At 41.7% G+C, this 21292-nt stretch overlaps 1 protein-coding gene across 2 annotated transcripts in view; it reads left to right on the top strand.

Annotated features, from left to right (window-relative positions):
• Positions 1 to 21292, top strand: part of Pla2r1 (phospholipase A2 receptor 1) — a 122638-nt gene that overhangs the window by 76842 nt on the left and 24504 nt on the right. The window contains exons 12-17 of one of the 2 annotated variants that reach the window (XM_034496575.3): positions 7925 to 8127; positions 11127 to 11272; positions 13754 to 13838; positions 17239 to 17371; positions 17899 to 17934; positions 18421 to 18578. In XM_034496575.3, coding sequence (XP_034352466.1) covers positions 7925 to 8127; positions 11127 to 11272; positions 13754 to 13838; positions 17239 to 17371; positions 17899 to 17934; positions 18421 to 18578 — 761 coding nt within the window. The remainder of the gene's footprint in view (positions 1 to 7924; positions 8128 to 11126; positions 11273 to 13753; positions 13839 to 17238; positions 17372 to 17898; positions 17935 to 18420; positions 18579 to 21292) is intronic. The other variant, XM_076928811.1, reaches the window with a different exon arrangement.

Here is a 21292-nt window from a genome sequence, read left to right as displayed (position 1 = left end):
AATGGAGGAGTGTTCCCCTTACCCCACATCCTTGTCCGCATGAGCTGTCATTTGTTTTATTGATCTTAGCCATTCTGACAGGTATAAGATGAAATCTCAAAGTAGTTTTGATTTCATTTCCCAGATGACTAAGAATTTACACATATCATTTTCAAACTTCAGATATAAAAGACAAAAGAGCCATAGTGAGAAAGCACCTTCCATGCCTTGGAGAAAAGATAAGAATTACTTCTGACTTCTCAGAAATCAAGCAGGCAAGAAGGGAGTGTGCGAAATCTCTGGTAAGGAAGGTGGGAGGGAAACCCCTAAGAGTTCTATGCTCTGTGAAATTATCCTCTGACACTGAAGGAGAACTATTTTTACATGATAAGAATTGAAGGACATTTTGCCAGCTGGCCTTGCCTTTGCAAGGAAAATGATATAGAAATGCAGGCCTGCATTTTCTCCTATAAATGAAGCGCCTAACAGAGATGAGAAGGAGCTCTGGGTGACTGCAGTGCGTCACCGTGGGTTCACCAGTTGTGACAAATGCGTCACTGTGGCATGACATCTATAGTGAGGGAGACTGTACAGGTGGCAGGAAGGGGTTGTATTGGGAATGTTCGCCATCCTGTTTTACTTTCTGCAGACCTAAAATTGCTATTTTAAATATTTAGTCATTTTTCTTTAAATTCTGATTTTTAAAGATACACGCAAAGTGGCATTACAACAAATTGGGTGGTGTGTCTGTGTGTGTGTGTGTCTGTGTGTGTGTGAGAGAGAGTGTGTATGTGTGTGCGCGTGCGCGTGCACGTGTGCATGCATTTGTGCACGCATTGCTTTAAGGACTCTGTTGACGTCACACAGCTCAGATACAGGAAGCAACACGGCCGGTGTTAAGGAGCAGTCCCCTCGTTCTGGGTTCTGAACACCACTGTGTCACTTTGTGTCACTGCGCCGTCAAGAAGGAGCCATTCAAGGATCATGTCTATATCCTGGGATTTTGTTAGGAGTGTCTATACCTGTCAAAATAAATTAATACATTTTGAGCTGACGAAATTTTTGGTTTTCCATGTTAACTTCCTCGGGGCATATTTAGATGTCTAAAATCTGGAAATGAAGCACAGCGCCCTGTCATTCATAAGTTTCTGCTGTAATTTATTTGAGTGGCATTACTTTCCTCTCTTTTCCCTGAAGCAAAAATAACGCTGTGATGCTCAGCGTGGCTGTGCGCACTGACTGACACTGAGTAAATTGTCTCTGAATAAGATGAAAATGTAAATTGTTTCTGGGGAAAATAGCAATATAAAAGGCCCTGTGTTTCCCCTTTCCTTTTAAATTGCAGCTTGTAGAAACACCACCTTAAATCACATCTCCTCTCCTGCCTGTCACAGAAGAATCCATTAGCTCAGGCCCCATGGCAGACTCTTAATCCAGCATAAACTGACTACCTAAATTGACCACTGAACAGGGAGGCAAAGCTTTTTATAAACTCAGCCAAGGCTGTCCTTAAGGTATACCTTCAAGATGAGCAACCCTTGATGATAACACAATTTGACCATTTTTTATACTTTGTCTTATGTTCATTAAATATTATAATGAACCATTAGCTAATAATTGAATCATGCTCAATGTTGTTTCAGTTCTAACCTCAGTCCTGTCCAAGTTTTTTCTTGAAACAATCTCAGACGTCAGAATATTTCATCCACAAATATTGCAATATTATAACTAAAATGTAAGGACTTCCCTGTCAAAAACATACTACAAAGATCACATTTATAAAGAAACTATAACTCTTTAATATAATAAATCTTTCAGTTAATGCTCAAATATCTAAATTAGATAGATAGATAGATAGATAGATAGATAGATAGATAGATAGATAGGCACATATATATTCTAACTACTATATAATATATTTAAGGTTTATTTGGATCAGGATCTAAATCACATTTACATAGTATAACTGATTAGTAAAGTCTCCTAAAGTTTGTTTTAACATCTAAGTTTGTCTATCCATCCCCTTTTCCTTTTATAGTATATTTACTGATGTAAGAGGGTTATTCATCCTATAAATTTTCTAAAGTCCATGCCTCATTGTTTAAGCAAAGACCTGATCAATATTGAGATTTATTTTACTTTAGAAAAACTACTTCTAGGTGGTTACTTGTTCTGTGCAGAGTATCAGAATGTTCAATTTTCTCTTTGTGACAGGGAGTTTTTGATGATCAACGTGTAGATTTGTTGATTTGGCAGAGTGCAGTTTTGTTGTTTGGTTTGGTCTGGGGACTAAACTCAGGGTCTTTTCCTGATGAGGAAGGGTTCCCCTAACAAACTACATCCCCTGGCCTATTCTAAGTGTCTTAATTTAGAGCCAGGATATTTCTGTAAGAAAGCAGCTCTTTGCAGTGAGTGTTTTGTTTGCTTTGTGGTGCAGAGGTTGTAGGATAGCCAGCATAGATGCTTCACACATTTCTCTTCTGAGTTCCCAAAAGGATGATTTCCTCACTCGTATTCTCCAACAGTGAGCAAAGCAAGGCTGAGGGGCTCCTCCAGCATCACTGTGAAGTAAGCACTTTAAGCATTGGTCTACCTCCATTCACTGCAACGGTTCCTAATGCTGATGTCCCATCTGTTGGATGGGAATGTCTTCAAGGATGCAACCCTTACAGTCTTCCACAGTATCCTTGCTGTCGCTATGATCAGATGTGAATTCCTGTGCCACTTCATCAAGAAACCCCGGGTTTTCTTTTAACGGGAAGTAATATAATTTCCACATAAATCTGGTCATAAGGGGGCTCACTGAGAGTTTGTTCTTGTTTATCAACTATTTCCTTGGACATGTCTGGGAAATGTGTTGCCTGTGTGTTTGCTTGCACTGCATGTGTGAAGATGAGATGCTTTTATTGGGTTCAAACCCATACTTTCAGTTTCAATCCAGGACTACAGGGTTATTGCTTAATTTGTCTTTTATCTGTATTTTCTTTTATGCCACAATTCTCAAGTCTCTGGACACCAGGAAATTCTGACATTTTTCTTTTTTAAAAACAGCAAAATTACTCCCCCAGCCTTAGTCTTTTGAGAGAAGTAGAACATTGTAAAACACTAAACATGGATTTGAACCACACTAGCCATTGCTACTGATTAAAGAGAGAGAGAGTAATGCATAGAAACAGAACTGTTCTTTGATCTAAGAGAACAGATCCAGTAAGTGGAGACATCTCTGCAGGGGCAAACAGGAGGTTGTCTCCTAGTTAGATGGTACAAAACTTTTCCAGGTTAAGTGTGTGCTTCAGATGTGTCCCAACAGATTAAAAGAACACTTGAGATCACTATTTCACAGCATTCTGTAACTTCAGCTCTGCATCAGGACCATTCCTAGATCCAGGGTATCTGGGCCCTAGTTCTTCCAAATCAGTTGAAACCTGCCAATTAAGGGCAACTGAATCCCAGCAAAGCCAGACAGACTTATGTGCTTAAAGGTGCCCTTCACAGAGTGAGAACTAGGAAACCTGTCACATCAATAAATCATGGTCAGCATGGTCAAGCTTAAGGCTCCTCTGGGTTTTGAAATGAAATGCCATGTACTGAACACGTGCTCAACCTTGTTTCTGAGCACATCTCCAGGTTTCTTCATAGCCAAGCAAGGTAACCAGTGACAGGACTTCTTCAAGGGAGTCTTGTGGCCACACAATGAAAAAACCATGCTGTGTCGGGGGTACCAGGGGTTGGTTGATACATAGGGCATGAACTTAGTGCAAGAGGAGGCTTGTTCTCAATAGCCTTTTCAAAACACTGACCAAAAGCAGCTTAGGAAGTGTAGTGGTTTGAATAGGTATGGCCCCCATAGACTCTCGTGTTTGAATGCTTGGCCATAAAGGAGGGGTGGCCTTATTGGAGTAGGTGTGGCCATTTGGAGGAAGTGTGTCACTGTGTAGATGGACTTTGAGGTCTCCTATGCTCAAACTCTGCCCAGTGTGGAATCAGAGGCCCCCTCCTGGCTGCCTGTGGAAGACAGTCTCCTCCTGGCTGACTTCAGATTAAGATGTAGGACTTCTCCAGCATCATGTCTGCCTGCATGCCGCCATGCTTCCTGCCATGAGGCTATGGACTGAACCTCTGAAATTGTAAGCCAGCCCCAGTTAAATGCTTGTCTTTATAAGAGTTGCTTTGGTCATGTCCCTTCACTAACTAAGACAGAAGAAAAGTGTTTATGGGGCTTCCATGTTCCAATCATAACATCCATCATCAAAGAATTCAAGACAGAAACCTGGATACAGGAACTGAAGCAGAGGCCTTGATAAAACGCTGTTTAATGGCTTGTTCGCTCTGGCTTGATGAGCTTTCTTTTACTGCCTAGGTCTACTTGTCCAGAGATGGTACCATCCACAGTGGGCTGGGACCTCCTGCATTAATTAGAAATCAAGAAAATACCCCCCACAGACATGACCACAGGCCAATCTGATGGAGGAAAGTCCTCAGCTGAGGCTCCCTCCTCCCAGATATGTGTCAGTTTATGTCAAGTTGACAAGACCTAAGTAGTAACACAGGGACCATAACCTCAAGGGAACTTGTTCCTCTAGCATCTGTGTACACGTCTCTAGGCCTCCCTACCACCTCACAGTCAGACTCTGATAAGTCTGATTTCCAGGCCAGGATCAAGTGCTCTAAGTCTGTGGCCTGTGGCAAGTCAGCACATCTTTGTGCCTTCGTTTTACCATCAGAAAATGTTTCCACAGTCTCCACCTCTGAGAGTTTTTTGAAATTAAACAGCAGAAAGACTGCATAAAGTGGCCAACACAGTGCTAAGCAGATTGGGGCATTCAGTGAAGTTTATCCTCCCTGTCCTGGAAGCTTTGTCTTGCTGTGGAAGAGGGGAGAGGGGAGAGGGAGGGGAGACAGGTAGAGACTTGAGAAGTGAGAAGGGAACTGAAAGCAACTCAACAGACCAAGTCAAATAACTCTCTAGAGACGCCATGGCCCAGCACAACTCCTTCCTTCCCCGAGACCACAATTGGCTTGATTTGGTCAGCTTATAGCTAAGGATTTGACCAGAGAGGTCAAAGTTGACAGTTTCCACAGTGCAATTCACTTCCTGTGAGTAGCTGTAGTCACACATGGGAACGTCTAGAATTACGAATTTGAATCTCGTAGTTACAGGAAGTCTTTCTGCTGGTGGTTTAGGGAGACGGTGATGGGGAGCAAGGTGGAATGGTGGGTCCAGAGAATGCATTAAAATGTGAGATTTGAGGTTCACCGATAGCGAGATGGATGGTATCTGTCCTTCTCCAATGGGAAGTGGGTTATCCAATGGAAGAGCAGTGTTTTGGGAGATGCCTGCCGCTGCCCCTTTTATCTATCCTTCCCTTATTATTTGGCTCGGCAAGCTTCTCCACAAACTGACTTGCAGATTCCACATTGTGTCTCCCTAAGCCCAGCATCCCTTTATTACACCAGTTTACTGCGGCTCTGGGGCTGAGATGCTAAAATTTGGGTCAAATGATACATTAAGTTAACCACTTTAGAATACCAATAACATTCCCGCAGCACTTTCCATCTTCATGGTAGGCCACAAACATCTCCTTCCTCACTAATGAAGATGACTTGAATATCCACAGTGTCTAAAACCATAGCTAGTTAATCACTGTCTAATGCGGGCAAGTGAGACAAAATGCCAAGCCAGCAAAAAAAGTATTACTGTAAACTTGCTGAGTCAAGCCTTTTAAACACTCTTGAACACACAGCAGAACTTGTGTCATAAAAAAAAAAAAAAAAAAATCCCAGTTTTGTAATGAAAATGCCCATAAGAAGTATAGAGATGGGGTTAGCTTTCTGTTTCACAGAGTCCGTGTTAATAATGATTTCACTTGATCTTCATGAAGACCCATGAGAAGAAAGGAGATTATCTATTTTCAACAAGACTTGTTGTGGTTAATTAATCCATTCAAATGTCGAGTTATTAAATATTTGTGCAAAGACTAGAATCCCAGACTTAAGGTTCCAAGTTAGAAATTCTTTCTAGAAGGGCCTCCTACCCATGCTCTGTGGTAAAGGAAAGTCCCCACCAGGATGCCTCAAAGGAAGGGTGGGGGAATCAGATGAGCTGTTTCCCACCAACTAGAACAGCCCAGTGCTATAGTATTATGTATGGGCCTTGCATCTGGGTTCCACAGTTCAACATAACTTCAGAAAGCACATACCTTTCCTCTCTTGCCTATGACCCAGCCGGGTTATGGGCCTCATCACAAAGTTACACTCACTGGACCAGAAAATGTTGTTATGAACTCCGTTGCTTACCTCCCCCCTGCCCCATCCAAACCCCATCTAAGTTCTAAGCAGTTGTCTGGGCCACCGTAGATGTCTGTTGGACTTTGTATGACTCTTCTTTGTTCGATGTAAGCCATGCATAGTGTATTTCGTACTTTACATCTGCTTGTTTCATCTTTGTGGGTCTTTTTGACCCATGAGCTTGTCTGTATACATAAGGACAATTCTAGCTACCTGATATCTGAAATAAAAAGTAGCCGTTTCTTCTAAGGGAAAATTAAACCAGATAAATACCTCCTTGTGCCAAACAACTACATAACCTTAAAATGCTTATATATCCAAAATTGTCACAAGGCTCCAGGTGTACCCACTCCTCCAGTGTCTCTTGATTTTTACAAGGCCACCTTGAAAACCCTTTCCCTTTTTCATCCTTCAAAACTCAACTCAAATGGCACCTCCCATAAACTCTTTGCTGACAGAGCTCTTCCGGCAGACTCTGTTGCTCCTTCTGAGCTCTCTCCCCACCCCTAAGGCCTTTGAGCAGACCCTATCCTGTATCCAGGCATGTTGTAGATGCATCCTTTCCTATAGTTGTTGAATGTCAGATTCGTTTGATTTGAGTGATCAGCCTGGACTCAAGGGGGAAAAAAAAGGAACAATGGCAATGTTCCTTGAAGCAACTGGCCAGACCAATCTCTGGTCTCATCCAGTTTTTAAAACAGGATTGTTTTCAACTAATATCCACTGAGGTGTGAAATGCAGGTTTTTAGTGGTCCTATAAATTGTATACATTTTGCACAAACTTAAGAAACTTCACTAAATGTAGACATTGTTTCAATGGGCCAGGCACAGTGGGTCCACACTTTGGTTTCAGGAGATGGAGAAAGGAATTTCACGGTTATGAGGCCCAGCCTGGACTAATTAGTAAAACCATGTCTCCAAAATCTTCATTAGGATTCTGAACACTTGTTTCTATGGAAAAGTATATTTCATGTTTAACACACACACAAAAGAACAAGTGAAGGTTCAGCTATAACTGAAGATGCTTTACCTCTAATATTTTACACAGTATTCACTGTGAGGTTGGTGTGCTCTGTGTCTCATTTAGAAGCCATCTCTCCCTTCATTTCCCTGATAGCTGCTGCTTCTCCCTTCAACCCCCTGAGATCCCATTTCAAGAGTTTATCTCATTTTCTCCATTCTTTCTGGCTTGTGGCTGAAGAGTTTGGGTCTTTGTTGTGTTTCTTGTCTGCCTTGAATCCATTATTCATGTGACTAGTTTGCCCTGATGCACCTTGTTCTCAGGGGATGAGCGCTCTGCACTTCTCATTGTGATCCTCGAAATGAGGTTTCCAGGCACGGGTAGGGCATTCTTCAGCTTCACACTGGAACTGCACCTCACTTCCTGTCATTCACCATCTGAGCTCAAAGCAGACAATGTCCAAATTTCAGGCTTCACGGCCTCTTTTCTCTCATGATCCTGTTTTCTGTTCTTCTCTCCAGAGATGAAGGGAAATGAGATAATTGTGCCAATGAGGCATCTTTTTTTCAAGTCTGTTGTTCTTCTCTGGTGCTTCATTACGATGTGTCAATTATCCAACACTCCAGAGAGCTGTCTTTGGAGCACAAGAATGCTATAATCATATTATACTAAGATGGCTTGTTTTTCTGCTTTTAGGCAATCGTGGTGGCTGCGTTGTTGTGCGAGGAGGAAGTTCACTTGGTCGCTGGGAAGTGAAGGATTGTAGCAACTTTAAGGCAATGTCTCTGTGCAAGACACCAGTCAAAACCTGGAACAAAACAAAGTTTGAAGAGAACTGGCCCTTTAACTCCTGCTATATGGATTGGGAATCAGACTCTGGTCTGGCTAGTTGCTTCAAGGTGATGTCAAAGCTATCTGCATATTCATTTGGTTCATGAATCCCACCCCCTCCTTTTTTTATTCTAAGCTTTTTTTTTTTTTCACAGTGCCTGGTACACAGCATATGCTCAGGCCCTATCCATTGCCTCTCTTCTGTGTTTATATTCCAAATAATTCTATTTTTTTTTTTTTAAATGGCAGCTATCCACAGAGTCACTGAAGGCAGAAATGCTATGTATCAGTTTTAATCTCAAGGATTACTTAGTTCTAAGTACTTAGTGCTATGCACTATGTAGGCCAGTTCCTAGAATTTTTGTACAATTTCACCTGCCAGAGTTCAAGTCCAGGATGGCAGACCACTCCCATAAGTCAGGCAAATCTACTTTACTGTTCACAGTTAGGCTGCAAGAAATAGTAGAATCCTAGGATCCTGGCAAGCTGATCCCTTGAGGCTCAGGACAGTTACCCAGGGTGGCAGATAGACTATATTCCCACCACAGCCCAGGGCTTGGGAAATCACTCTTTTCTGGGCTTTATGCCTCACAAACCCCTTGGGTCCACTGGAATAAAACACTGCAGGAATCCCTGTTCCGGGAGGGACAAGGACAGTTCCTCCTTTCCTCCGGGTGTTGCATTCTCAGAACATTCTGAACCAGATGTGTAATCACGAAGGAACAAAGTAAGGGCAGCCATGGTCATTTATGAAATTGTCTTTCTATAATAAGTACAAAGGCACCAGTCAATGCTGTCTATATTGCCAAGCATGTAACAAACAAAGGAAGCCAGCACTCAATAGGTATTAAAATTGTGTTGTTCTATACTGTTTGTAAGCCCACGCATAAAGTACTTGTTATGAAATAATTCTTATACTAAAGAAAGACTTTAAAGCCTGCTAGACACCTGAAGATCAAACAAGGTAATGCAGATGGTTGGTATGTATGTATATTTGTGTATGTATATATAAATATATACATATATGTTTATGTATATATTTACATATTTAAAGATATATATACATAATTTTCCTACAAGTTTATCTTTGTATTTACTTATATATTTATTTATTTATGTATATGAGTGCTCTGTCTCCATGTATGCCAGAAGAGGGCATCAGATCCCAATACAGACGGTCATGAGCCACTATATGCTCAGAACCTCTAGAAGAGCAGTCAGTGCTCTTAACCACTGAGCCAGCTCTCCAGCCCCTACATTTTATATATTTACATATATATAAATGTATATTTATATGTATACATGTAAATATTTAAAGCGAGAAGGTTTGGAGATTAAGGTGTTGCAATATTTACATATATATAAGGAGATATCTTGGGGTTGGGACTTAAGTCTAAATACAAAATTCATTTGTTTTACATACACTGTGTACACATGGCCCATAGGTCATTTTATGCAGTGTTTAGAACATGAAATGTTCTAGCCACTTATAACAGTCAGAAGGCAAGAATTACTACCACAGAAGTTTCAGATGTTAGAGTAGTTCATAACTTCAATTTCCAGATTAAGAATGTTCAGTTTATATGAGATGCATACATGATATACATGTGAAATCCGAAGAAATGTCTGCTTGCAAATCAGCTTTATATCTGTGGTTTAAACCAATTGTTACAACTGTCTTATTAGAAATACCCTTAAAAAAAAAAATTAGTCTTGGGTTTGGTAGTCTTCTCTTGGTTCATCTGATAGGGAGGAATTCTCCAAAACTGTGGGAAAAGTTCTTCCCTATCCACTGGGCACATCCAACATGGAGACAGACAGGAGCCCACAAACATTGCAGTAAGAATGTAGCAGGAAGCACAGCTGAATGTTCCTTGTTTAAATGTACACACTAGAAATCCCTACATAAAATGCATAAATAAAATGCATAAATAAAGGGCCCAGACACGACCTCATGGAGCAGTAAGTTAAACTTCAAAAATGAGTGAACCGAAGCCAGGATGATGAAGTGATTTGCCCAAGATCACAATTATTTATTGACAGAGTTGGAATAAATCCCTGGGTCTTGGGACTCCCAGTACAGTGGGTTTTTTTTTTTTTTTCTATCTGTCACCCTGACGTGTCAACAAATACAAGGTGTGCCTGATGCTCTGGTGGTGGATTTATGAATTTAGAGTGATTCAGGGAGAGGTTCCCGAAGGAGGCAAGGTTTGACATATAATTTAAAAGATGGAAAGGCTGTGCTTTGGTCCACAGAATTTGGAAAGACATTCATTCTGGTCTTGGCAACTCAGCCCAGTGAAAGCTGGCCAGAGATTGTAACTTGCACCATTAGAGGGTCAAGCTTAGTAACCTTAGTTACAAACAGTGAGGGTTCAGAGGCCCCAGACTGGGAGCTCTGGGTCTTTTGCCTCCTGCCAGATCTTAAAACAAAAGCAGATGCTCCAAAAGCAACTGCTTCCTGGTGCCACAACAGCTGATAAATGGCAGAGAATTTAGATACCATGGAGCTGCCAGCTCAGCGAAGAACCAAAGACCCTAGAAATAAACCTGTTCTAGGTCTTGGGCCTTGTTTATCCTTGCTTGCAATGGATCCAACAACGTCATTGTCATTCCTCGAATTCTAACTTGCCACAGGCAGACTGCCGGAATAGAAATGGATGGATTCTGGAAACAAGGTGTTCTGGGCCTGTGCCAGGTTATAGGTGTTCGACTTTACAGTATTCTTAATGTCTCTTGACCTGATTTTCCTTACGTATTGACAAACATTTATTAAGAGAAATCTCTATGTCTGTCATAAGAGGTCTAGTGAAAAAGACACCAAGGAAAGTAGAGGGAGCCGAAAGTCTTATAAGAACTGGACATGTTCTGGTGTGATATATGTTACTCCTTCAAATCAAAATTTCAATGAAGAATAAGAAAGGGGCAGAAGTCTGGCTCAGTGGAAAGAGTCCATGCTCAGTATGGAAGAAGTCTCCCTCTTTTCTGCCACATACCTCCCCCCCCCCCCCCAAAGAAGAAAGAAAAGGAAAACTCAGCAGCTTTGCTGTTTTGTGTTGCTCTACAGGTGTTTCACAGCGAAAAGGTCCTGAGGAAAAGATCGTGGAGAGAAGCTGAAGCTTTCTGTGAGGAGTTTGGAGCTCACCTCGCAAGCTTTGCCCACATAGAGGAAGAAAATTTTGTGAATGAGCTTCTACATTCAAAATTTAATTGGTAAATACTTACTAATTTTAAGAAGATTATAGTAAAAAATTGTCTCCTAATAGTGCCTGCTTAGAGATGAGTATCCCAGGTGGTTGTTTAAAAGATCAGTATTTGTTTCGCTTTTAAAAAAATAGCTAGTCACTGCTTGTGATAGAAATAATATTGTCCTCATAAAGTTTTGTGTTTGTATTGCACCAAGTTTACACTGCATAAAAACAAAGAACAAAGTGATCATTGTTTAGATATGAAAATCTTTTTTTGTGCCTTTGATCAGACTTTTTTTAGAGCTTTGCTTCCAACTGTATCTAGTGTGGTGGATTTCAACGTGTTGTCTGAGGATTCTGAGGGACTTAGATTAAATGGGACCATCTGGGCAGAGCTTTTGGTTCCTTGCTTGGGAGCCCCCAGAAAACACAATCCCATTCTACTGATAAGGGTTTTCTATAGATGAGAGTCCATTTAAGATTTTGTCGGGGAAGGGAATCCCAACAGCTTAAAACAAAATCCGAACCAGCTCTGTAATTGTAATGTGAAGAAACCAGTGTTCAACCATTAGTGTGCATCAGTTGTTAGAATGTCCGTACTCATGAAGTTATGGATGTAGTCTGGTTTTAATTGGTTGGTTGGCTGACCGGCTGGCTGGCTGGCTGGTTGTTTGGTTGGTTGGCTGGCTGGCTGATTGGTTAGTTTATTCATTTGTTTGTGGCCAAACCCAGGGAGGATATACTCTATACCACTGAGCTAAATTCCCAACCCTGTTAACTAAGTTTAAACTGGAAATAATCTAAAGGCTTCATAGGCTACTCCCATAAGTGAATGTGAACAACCATCAGATTATTCACCTTTAGTGTTTACAAAAATGATGCAGGTGATCTTAGAGTGGTTCCATATAAAAAGGATTCGGTGGAGGAGCTATTGTTATTGTTCTTTAAGAGGGGTAAGAAATATAGCATCAGAAGGATCAAATAAAACTAAAGAACAATGTACACTATTAGAAATATGCTATGAATCAGTATTATGAAGACTTCTAGCAGGAAGCACTTTCCCTACAAAATGGTTTTCCCTTGGAAATGAGCTTCTTAACAGCCCATGGAACCACGAGTTCCTAGGGGAACCACTGACCCAAGCCCTTGGTTTCCATCAGAGCCTGCATACTGGGCACCTTGGGACAGAGCCCTCTATGGCACCTCAGACTCTGTGAGGCTGGTATTGAAGAAGCTTCCTCATTGACTGGATTGCTTGTGAGCTCTGAGGGACAGCTTCCACTGTCATGCTCTGCTGTGTTTTGGTATTTTAACCCCTTGCAAGCCATGCTTACACATTCTGCCCATAGACCAGATCTGTAAACACTTTCCCTTTAAGATCAAAAGTAATGACATTCTTTCCGTCCATACTTACTTAAAGTTCGTAGTAGAATTCTGTGCCTCTTTCAAATTATTGATCTTTACCATCTGAACATGAAAGTTGTATGATTTATGCTTTATTTTTCCCCAGGCTACTGAAGGAATTCAGCTGTGTCAAATGTGTGTTATTTTAAAAATTACACAATTTAGGAAATTAGTGGAGAGAAATAAATATCAATTTGTCTTCTGTGAGCCAGTAGAACAAGGAAAACAAAGAACGGGAAAATCAGTGAGAATTAGACTAAATATTCCCAGTGTGAGGAGCGCGACACTGGTTCCTTGCCTGTGTCCTGGAGGTTACCAACCCTGGCCTGGCTTCTACAGGTCACCTTCATCTTCTTAGAAGTGTGACATCACTAGTAGCCACCCAGGCACCGGTGACCTCAGAGGCATTCCATTTAACTTGGACCTCTGTCCAAGTGAGAAGTGAGAAGTGACCCTGCAGAGTGAGCACGCTTCTCTGCAGTTAAGCATGAGAAAGCATCTGTCACGACTTCTGAGTCTCTTAAATCTTTAATTCTTCAAAATTATTCCCAGAAAATTATCTCAGTGAGATGGTTCGTCCTACAATTAGGCTTTATTGCTTGATTTATTGAGTACTCCACAAGCTGACATGTTTGTTCTCTGCCTGATAGGAGGGATGATGATTCTCTGTGAAGCTTCTCGCCAAGTCTAAACCAGTGGTGACTGCTCAAGTTAATCTTCCATGGCCCAGGCTGATTTGCCTCAGAGTTATTTGTGTTGGAAACTGGAAGAAAAAAATAGTCCCCAAACTTTCTGTGTCCCTTTTAGTAAATAGGTATGATGGGGATCACTTGTATAAAACACACAAACAGTTGATAAAGTATAGGTTTATTTCTCTCCCCATGAGCTCCGAGCAAGCCACACAGGAGCATGTGAGTCTAAACGCCTCCCCTCATTTCATAAATGCAGGATTTTGCATGTAAAAGGATGCCCAATCCGTTTATGTCTACTTGCCTGATCCTGCCAATTAGCATGGGTTCTTTCTGTTCACCGTCCCACAGAACCTTCCGTCTAATGCTGGGAATAAGATTGGAAAGAACACCCTTGTTTCTTCTCTTCCTAGGACCCAAGAAAGGCAGTTCTGGATCGGATTTAATAAAAGGAACCCATTGAATGCTGGTTCTTGGACGTGGTCGGACGGGTCTCCTGTAAGTCGTTTCACACTATATTCTGGAGATGTAGTCGAGCCAGGTAGTTCTGAACCAACTCAGTACAAAAACTAAGAGAACCTGGAAGTGGCTGTAGCACTTTGGGACATTTGCCCTAAGCCTTGGCTAAGACAGTGATTGTTCCACGGTCCTGAGAAATCTCCAGTGACCATACTGTTCTGAGGTCCCTATATTTCATCCTGAGAGGAAATCCAAATCTCCAAAAATACTGCCTTAAACTGCCTCCCATGATCTTTACAGTAATACCAGACTTCTAAGCCACCCTCCTTTCCTGCAGAATGCTGGACTGTGTGAGTACGTGGCCTTTCTTCATGTCACAGTGAGAAAGAAACTACTTAGTAGCTTATGAGAAAGCTTAATGGAAAGAATGCTTGCTCTGTACCCATGAGGACCTGAGTTCAAATCTCCAGTACCCACATAAAGAGCTAGGTGTAACTACATATAACTCCAGCATCCAGGAACTGAGACTGGTAGATCTCTAAAACTTGCTGGCCAACCAGCCTGGCCAGAATGGGGAGATCCTGGTTCAGTGAGAAGATCCTCTGTCAAAGCCATAAGGTAGAGAGGTCAACATAGAGAAAGACACAGGACACCATTCTCTGGTCTCTACCTCCCCAACACACACACACACACACACACACACACACACGGGGGGGGGTGGGGGGGAGACAGGCAGAGAGACAGAAAGAGAGACAGAGAAAGAGACAGAGAGAGAGAGAGAGAGAGAGAGAGAGAGAGAGAGAATTTTTACTCTATCTCTGAAAAAGGACAAATGCCATCAGCCTTAGAAATAGCTCAGACCAGGTAGTTCCAGAAGAAGCAGAGGCTTGCTTTTCAGTCCACCCCATACCCACAACCTCTGGGAACAGGAAGAAGGACCCGGATGGCCCATTGTTTTTCCAGGTGCACTAAGGAATTCTCAGATTTCTATCAAGGTGACAAGGAAAATTACAGGACACAATTTCAACTCTGAAAGGAGGCGGTTAGAACCAGCCTTCAGGGACCATTTGAGACAGCTGCTGTTTCCCAGACCTTCTTAGCAGCCTGTGCCAGTGGACAATAGAGCAATTAATCCACATAACATATTACACAGGGTAGCCAGGATCTGCACACAGGTTGTCCCACTTTGTACAATACCAGCAGCCAAGTATGGATAAAGACCAACTTGGGAGGGCGGGGGGGGGGGAGCCTATTCAGAAGACAGAGTTCAAATTCGTAGCTGAGAGGAGATTTAAAAGAAAAGAAAAACAACCAAACAAGAAAGCCTGTGTGCATCTACAGGGAACAATAATAACAGAGAAATGCTAGTTTAAACATGATACTAGCCACATTTTCCATGCCAACATTGCTTCTGTGAAAAAGGGTGTCAAGAATAAAGAGTGCAAAGAGACCGAGAGAGGATTTAGATCCCTCAGCTCTGCCCATTTCTTTTGCTAAAGAAGAAGCTGAGACCCAGAAACGGAAGGGGTGCTAAAGCCATTTTGCTCTTGGGAAATGAAATGTAACACATAGAAGTGGAAATACTTTGCTTTAGTCACACAAACTCACTCATAACAGAAGGACAGACAATTTGCCTAAGAACCAAGAAGACTAAGTGTACTGGTGTACTGATGTGCTCAGCACAGCCCACTGGACAAAATGAATTATAACTTATAACTCACGTGGCTAGAGAGACCCTGGATGAGTTGACACGTACCTTTGTGCATAGTTAAATAGTTCAAAGTGGCTTCAAATCATATATATATATATATATATATATATATATATATATATATACCCTAATTTCATCTACTTTTCTGTCAGGTAATCATTAAATAGTTGAAAAGGTTTACACCTCATTTAAAGGCATCTGTTGTGGGAATTTTCTATACTATGCTGTCACTCAAAACAATGCTAGTTTTTCTCTGGAGCCAGGCATGGAGTCACATTTCTTTAATCCCAGCACTTGAGAGAGAGAGGCAGGTAGATTTCTATGCGTTTGAGGCCAGTCTGGTTTATATCGTGAGTTCCAGGCCAGCCAACATTAAGTACTGAGACCCTTTCTCAAAAAACTAAAACAAACAAAAAGACTAGCTCTTAGACTTTAGTCCTTAAAACATAATGCTTAGCATTTAGTATAAATGCTTAGCAAATAAATGGCATCAAAGATGATACCAAACTCTGGGACATCCCTGAAACTCCAAGCTTACCCAAGACCCCAGGAAACAGTTGTCTTAGTCAACGTTCTATTGCTGTGAAGAGACACCATGACCACAGCAATTCTTATAAGGGAAAATATTTCACTGGAGCAGGCTGGCAGTTCAGAGGTCTAGTTCATTATCATATGGCAGAAAGCACAGTGGCACACAGGTAGACGTGGTGCTGGAGAAAGAGCCAAACCTTCTACACCCTGATTGGCAGATAGCCAATCAGGAGAGAGAAGCCTCCCAGCCTGGCTCTGCAACTGAAACCTCAAATCCCACCCCAGTGACACACTTCCTCCTTTAAGGCCACACCTACTCTACCAAGGCCACCTGTCCTAATTATTTCAAATAGTGCCACTCTACGAGCCTATGGGGGGGGGGTGCTATTCAAACCACTTCAACATTGCAAGCTCAGAATGAAGTGTACATCTGATTTCCTCTGGAGAAGACAATTGTGTGCTTGTGCAATTTTGCTTGGGTACATCTGCATGTGTGGGGAAGCCAGCAGTCGATGTCTTTCTCTGTCACTCTTTATCTTTTTTTGAGGCAGGACTCCCCAACTAAACCTGGAACTTAATCAGGCTGCACTGGCTGGCAAGCCCAGGGTCCTTACCTTCACTTCCACAGTACTGGGATAGCAGGCACATACTGACTGTCCTGTTGGATTTTTTTTTTCTTAATCTTCAATGTGGGTGCTTCAGATTGCGCCCAGGTCCTTATGCATGGCACAACAAGGTCGTTACTAGCTGCCTTATCTCCCCAGCCCCTCATGCCTCTTTGTAAGAAACAAAAGAAAAAAAAAATGTGAAGTACCCATTAGCTTAGTGTTTACAAATGTGGACCACTCTTACCCTGGAATGACAGGCAGACACTTCTGAAGATCCCTCTGAAGTCCCTTGAGCAGCAGTCCTCAGCATTCCTAACATTCTTACCCTTCAATACGTTCCTCATGCTGTGGTGACCTCCAACCATAAAATGACTTTCCTTGCTACTTCATAACTGTAAATCTGCTACGGTTATGAGTTGTAATGTAAATACCTGTGTTTTCTGATGGTCTGTGAAAGGGCTGTTTGACCTCCAAGGGGGGTTGCAACCTCCAGGTTGCCAACAGTACTTGCATTCATGGGTACCTTGAATCTTCCAAAACTCCTTTTGGGGGATCGTCATTAAGGAATAATGAACTTCGTCTGCCGCAGGTTGTCTCTTCATTTTTAGACAATGCTAATTTTGAAGAAGATGGGAAAAACTGTGCTGTGTATAAGGCAAACAAAACATTGTTGCCCTCGAACTGCGCTTCCAAACACGAGTGGATATGCAAAATCCCAAGAGGTACAAGCCCTTTGCTGTATGTTTGCATTTTAATGATACCCAGCAGCCCTTTCTCAAATGAAGAGTCCCAGAGATTCATAATCTCAGCACTAGAGCCCCGAGCCACACTGCCAACACCCTGCCTGATGAACCTAGCTATGCTAGCTTAGTTAAAGCAGGGGTCACAGTCAAAGTAGGGGCGACAGCGAGATACCCTGTGCCAAGGTCACCAGCTGACAGTTCGGGAGTAAGCACAGATAAAAGAAATATCCCTCTGACATCAAAAGCACACAAGAGCGCTGCACTCTGTGTAGATGCACCCAGCACAATGTCTCACTCGCAGTAGCCACCAGCAAGTGTCCATGTCCTTGCTTTAGGACTCTGGAGATGCACATTCTAACTCTTCACAGAGTCTAGACAGTACAGAATATCTGTCCTTAAACTTATGTTTTTGAAGGTGAAGAATAGTGTGGTTAGAGCTGAGGGAGTTCAGAAACTGTGCACCTGTGCAGAAGTCTCAGGTAACATGTTTTGCTTTTGCTCTGCAGATGTGAAACCCAATTTTCCAGACTGGTACCATCTTGGTAAGGGCCAACTTGGCAATTCTCTAACTTCTAAATCACTCCACGAAGGAGTTAATATTAGTGCCTTATCCAATCCTTCCACACACCCATGCTCTTATATATCAATCTGGGACTAATTAATTCAAATCATCAGATCAAGAAGGGCATAATCAAAGTAATAGGTACACTCACTACTCATTAAGTAGGGTTGGAATTAACATCATGCCTCCGTTTCACGGCATAGTATTTTAAAATACGGATCTATTCTTGACCTATGAAAACTGGTGAAGGAACCTCAAGTGGGGTAGACTAAGAAAATAAGTGAATTATAAGTGTGTGCACATGCACATCTGTGCGTGTATCCACACATACTCACACCCATTTTTTAAAATGCCAAATGACCACATTACAATTTAGGAGTCAATCTTAGCCCATGCTCCTTCAAGTCCCCCTTACATCTCTTGCTTGTCCTGAGAGCGTCCTCATGATCCTGTGGTTTCCTTGCAGATACGCTGTGGCAATTCTATCAGAACGCTGAGTATCTCTTCTACGCCCACCCCGGGGAGTGGGAAGGCTTTGTATTTGTCTGCAGCTGGGAGGGAGGTGACCTACTCACAATTTATTCCACTCAGGAACAAGAATTCATCCTCCGAAAAATCAGAGAGGTACATGAACGCAAATCACTACACAGAATTCAGTTTACACCTTCTTCTGTCCTTGGCGGAGGCAATATTTTTAAAATTTGATTCTACACATTCAAGTCTCCATAAAAGTCATGGCTTTTTTTTTTTCAGATTGTTTTCCTTCTGACTATACAGATTAATAGAAAATGATGGAGATGTGGATTTGTTATGTCCCTCTGTCCTTTGACTTCGGTTTGTTCTGTAAGAGCAATGGTGTTAAGTCAGATTTCATTTAGTGAGAGTCACTCTTCACTCTCTGGGCTCCATTTCACTAGGACACTAACTCCACTTGTGAGGGCTTGATGATTTAATCACTTATCAGAGGCTCTCATTTCCCAACATGTTGTCTTGTGAGTTAGGATTTCAACAGAAAAGCCTGGGGAGGGGGGGAGACATGTACATTCAGTGTGGCAGGATCTAGCTATAGATTTCCAAGCAATATTTATTTCTACCCACAATTGGTACTTTTGGTTGTCAGTAGTATGGTGATATTTATGGTGAGCGTTCGCATTTCACAAGTAAGACATCTCATACCTAGGAATATGCTTGCCGAGTGGGTGGATGCAGGAGAACTCACTAATTCTAGGATGAGGAATCAAACTCGGCAAAGGCGATACCGCTCACTTTTGAGGCATACCCATGCTAAAAACTTCAAAAAGTTAGAATAAGTAATTACTTTGAAATAGCAGGTTTTCATATCACTTTTCTATGAAGAATAATAACTAGGACTGTGAAAGGCAAAAATAACATTTATTTGGAGTGTAGAAGAATTTAATATGAGATGAGAAGCTGGGTACAGTTTTTCTAACAAAAACGATTTTTCTTTTGAAGAATGCTTATGTTTTCTCTCCCTCTCTGATAACATACCATGGGGTGTTACAGTGAACTTTGAATATTTCTCTTTTCTCCAATCCTCTTTTTCTGATCAATGATGAAAAAAATTAAAAGTTACAAGCACTTGAGAGTCAGAGGACATGATTGGCTCACCAATCACTTGTATCTGTGGTCTACAGTATTTGCATTTTTAAAACTGCAATTCACTATTTTAAGTTTTGTGTTTGTAAACACTTCCAAAACTATATATCAAATCTACTACTTCTTAAAAGCTGGCAGTTTAAACCCTTAAATTAATGCCCTTGCTCACTTTGGTAGAAACCTAGAAGATGACAGATTGCCTTTGCTCTAGAAAGCTGAGTAGAAGAACATTGTTGGTTTGTGTTTCTAGCTCACTGGAAAATGAACTTCCACATCAGTTAACCGTAAGGTTACTTGAGCATAACTAAATGTAGCTGATTTGCGAAACGCATGCAGTCTTCTTTCAAACACCTATATTAGGTTTCAGTTGTTATGGCTGCATACCTAGCTAACACTTAAAATACTCACTTTCCATACCGGGCAGGCTGTTCTATCTGGGCACCTTTCAGTTTGTCGCATGAAGGTCTCTACCACATACTTCAGTAAATACACCACTTAAGATACAAACATCGTAACTTCCCCTTAAAGTTCCGAAGCGGGGACAATGAGTGGTCAGGCCATGATTTTGACCACTGTTGCCCATGATGTGATAAAGTTGTTCTCTTCCCAGTGCATCCACGACCAATTGCAACAGAACCGTTCCAGAGTTTGAAAATGGGGCTCTGAACTCACATGTGGGAACATGCCCATAAAACAGTTCCTCGGGGATCTCCAATTATAGTGGTTCCCTCTTGCAGCAGTCTCAAATTGCTGATCTGGCGGACAGCCATGCTGTTTAAGAAGTAAAAGTATACTTGTTTCAAGATAAGAACGTTAGCAAGCTATCGGGTTCTATTGCACAGCGGCTTGAAATTCATATGGAAATAAATAATGTATCTTAAAATGTACCCCCATGCCTTCCCAAAAGGAAATAAAGGTACAAATTTAAATACATAAGGCCTTAACATTAATAGGGTTTTGGCATATAAAAGTTAATTTGAATTTTCATACACATACAGAGGGAGCAGATACGCCATCAAGCACACTGCTCGGGAAGGCTCAGTGAAATTTCATCTGTCCCTTCCGCTTTTATGATTAAGGAGAAGGCTTCAATTTCCTGGACCATAAGTCCACCATTATATATGCTGTGCAGTGTGCACATGTGTGGGCACCTGCATGTCCTTGTTTTTCAGTTTGATACTTCACTCTGCTTAGCCTGAGTGGTTAATAATTGGCTGTAGATTAATAAAACGGATAATTTTCTAGTTGCCAGACGTTGGAATTCTCTGTCTCTCCCTCTGTCTCTCTGTGTCTCTGTCTCTGTCTCTGTCTCTCTCTCTCTCTCTCTCTCTCTGTGTGTGTGTGTGTGTGTCTGTCTATCTCAATGTGGGCACTGTCTAAAGGTTCACAGATTAATATGCCTACACTCTAAATCTTTATTCTGTTAATGTCTTTGTACCTTGTTTGTCAAACAGATGTGACATCTGCAGTGAGCTTCCATAAATCACGGAGAGAAGCCACTAATTATAGTCAGGAGAAGCACCCGTCTCTCTTTTATGTTACGTGGCTTCTTACAGGGTTAGAAACCTTGCCTTTCAAGTCGAATGAAACAGAAAATATTTTCAGTGGTTCACTACAGTTCTCTTTCATAGTGAACAGGGAGTGCTTTGGAACAATTCAATTTCATGTTTTCTCTAAGCACTAGCCCTTAGTTACTCTTTATGTAACCGGGCAAACTCATA

This window comes from Arvicanthis niloticus, chromosome 2 (assembly GCF_011762505.2).
Source record: "Arvicanthis niloticus isolate mArvNil1 chromosome 2, mArvNil1.pat.X, whole genome shotgun sequence".
NCBI lineage: Eukaryota > Metazoa > Chordata > Mammalia > Rodentia > Muridae > Arvicanthis > Arvicanthis niloticus.
This window is presented reverse-complemented; position numbering and strand designations above follow the sequence as displayed.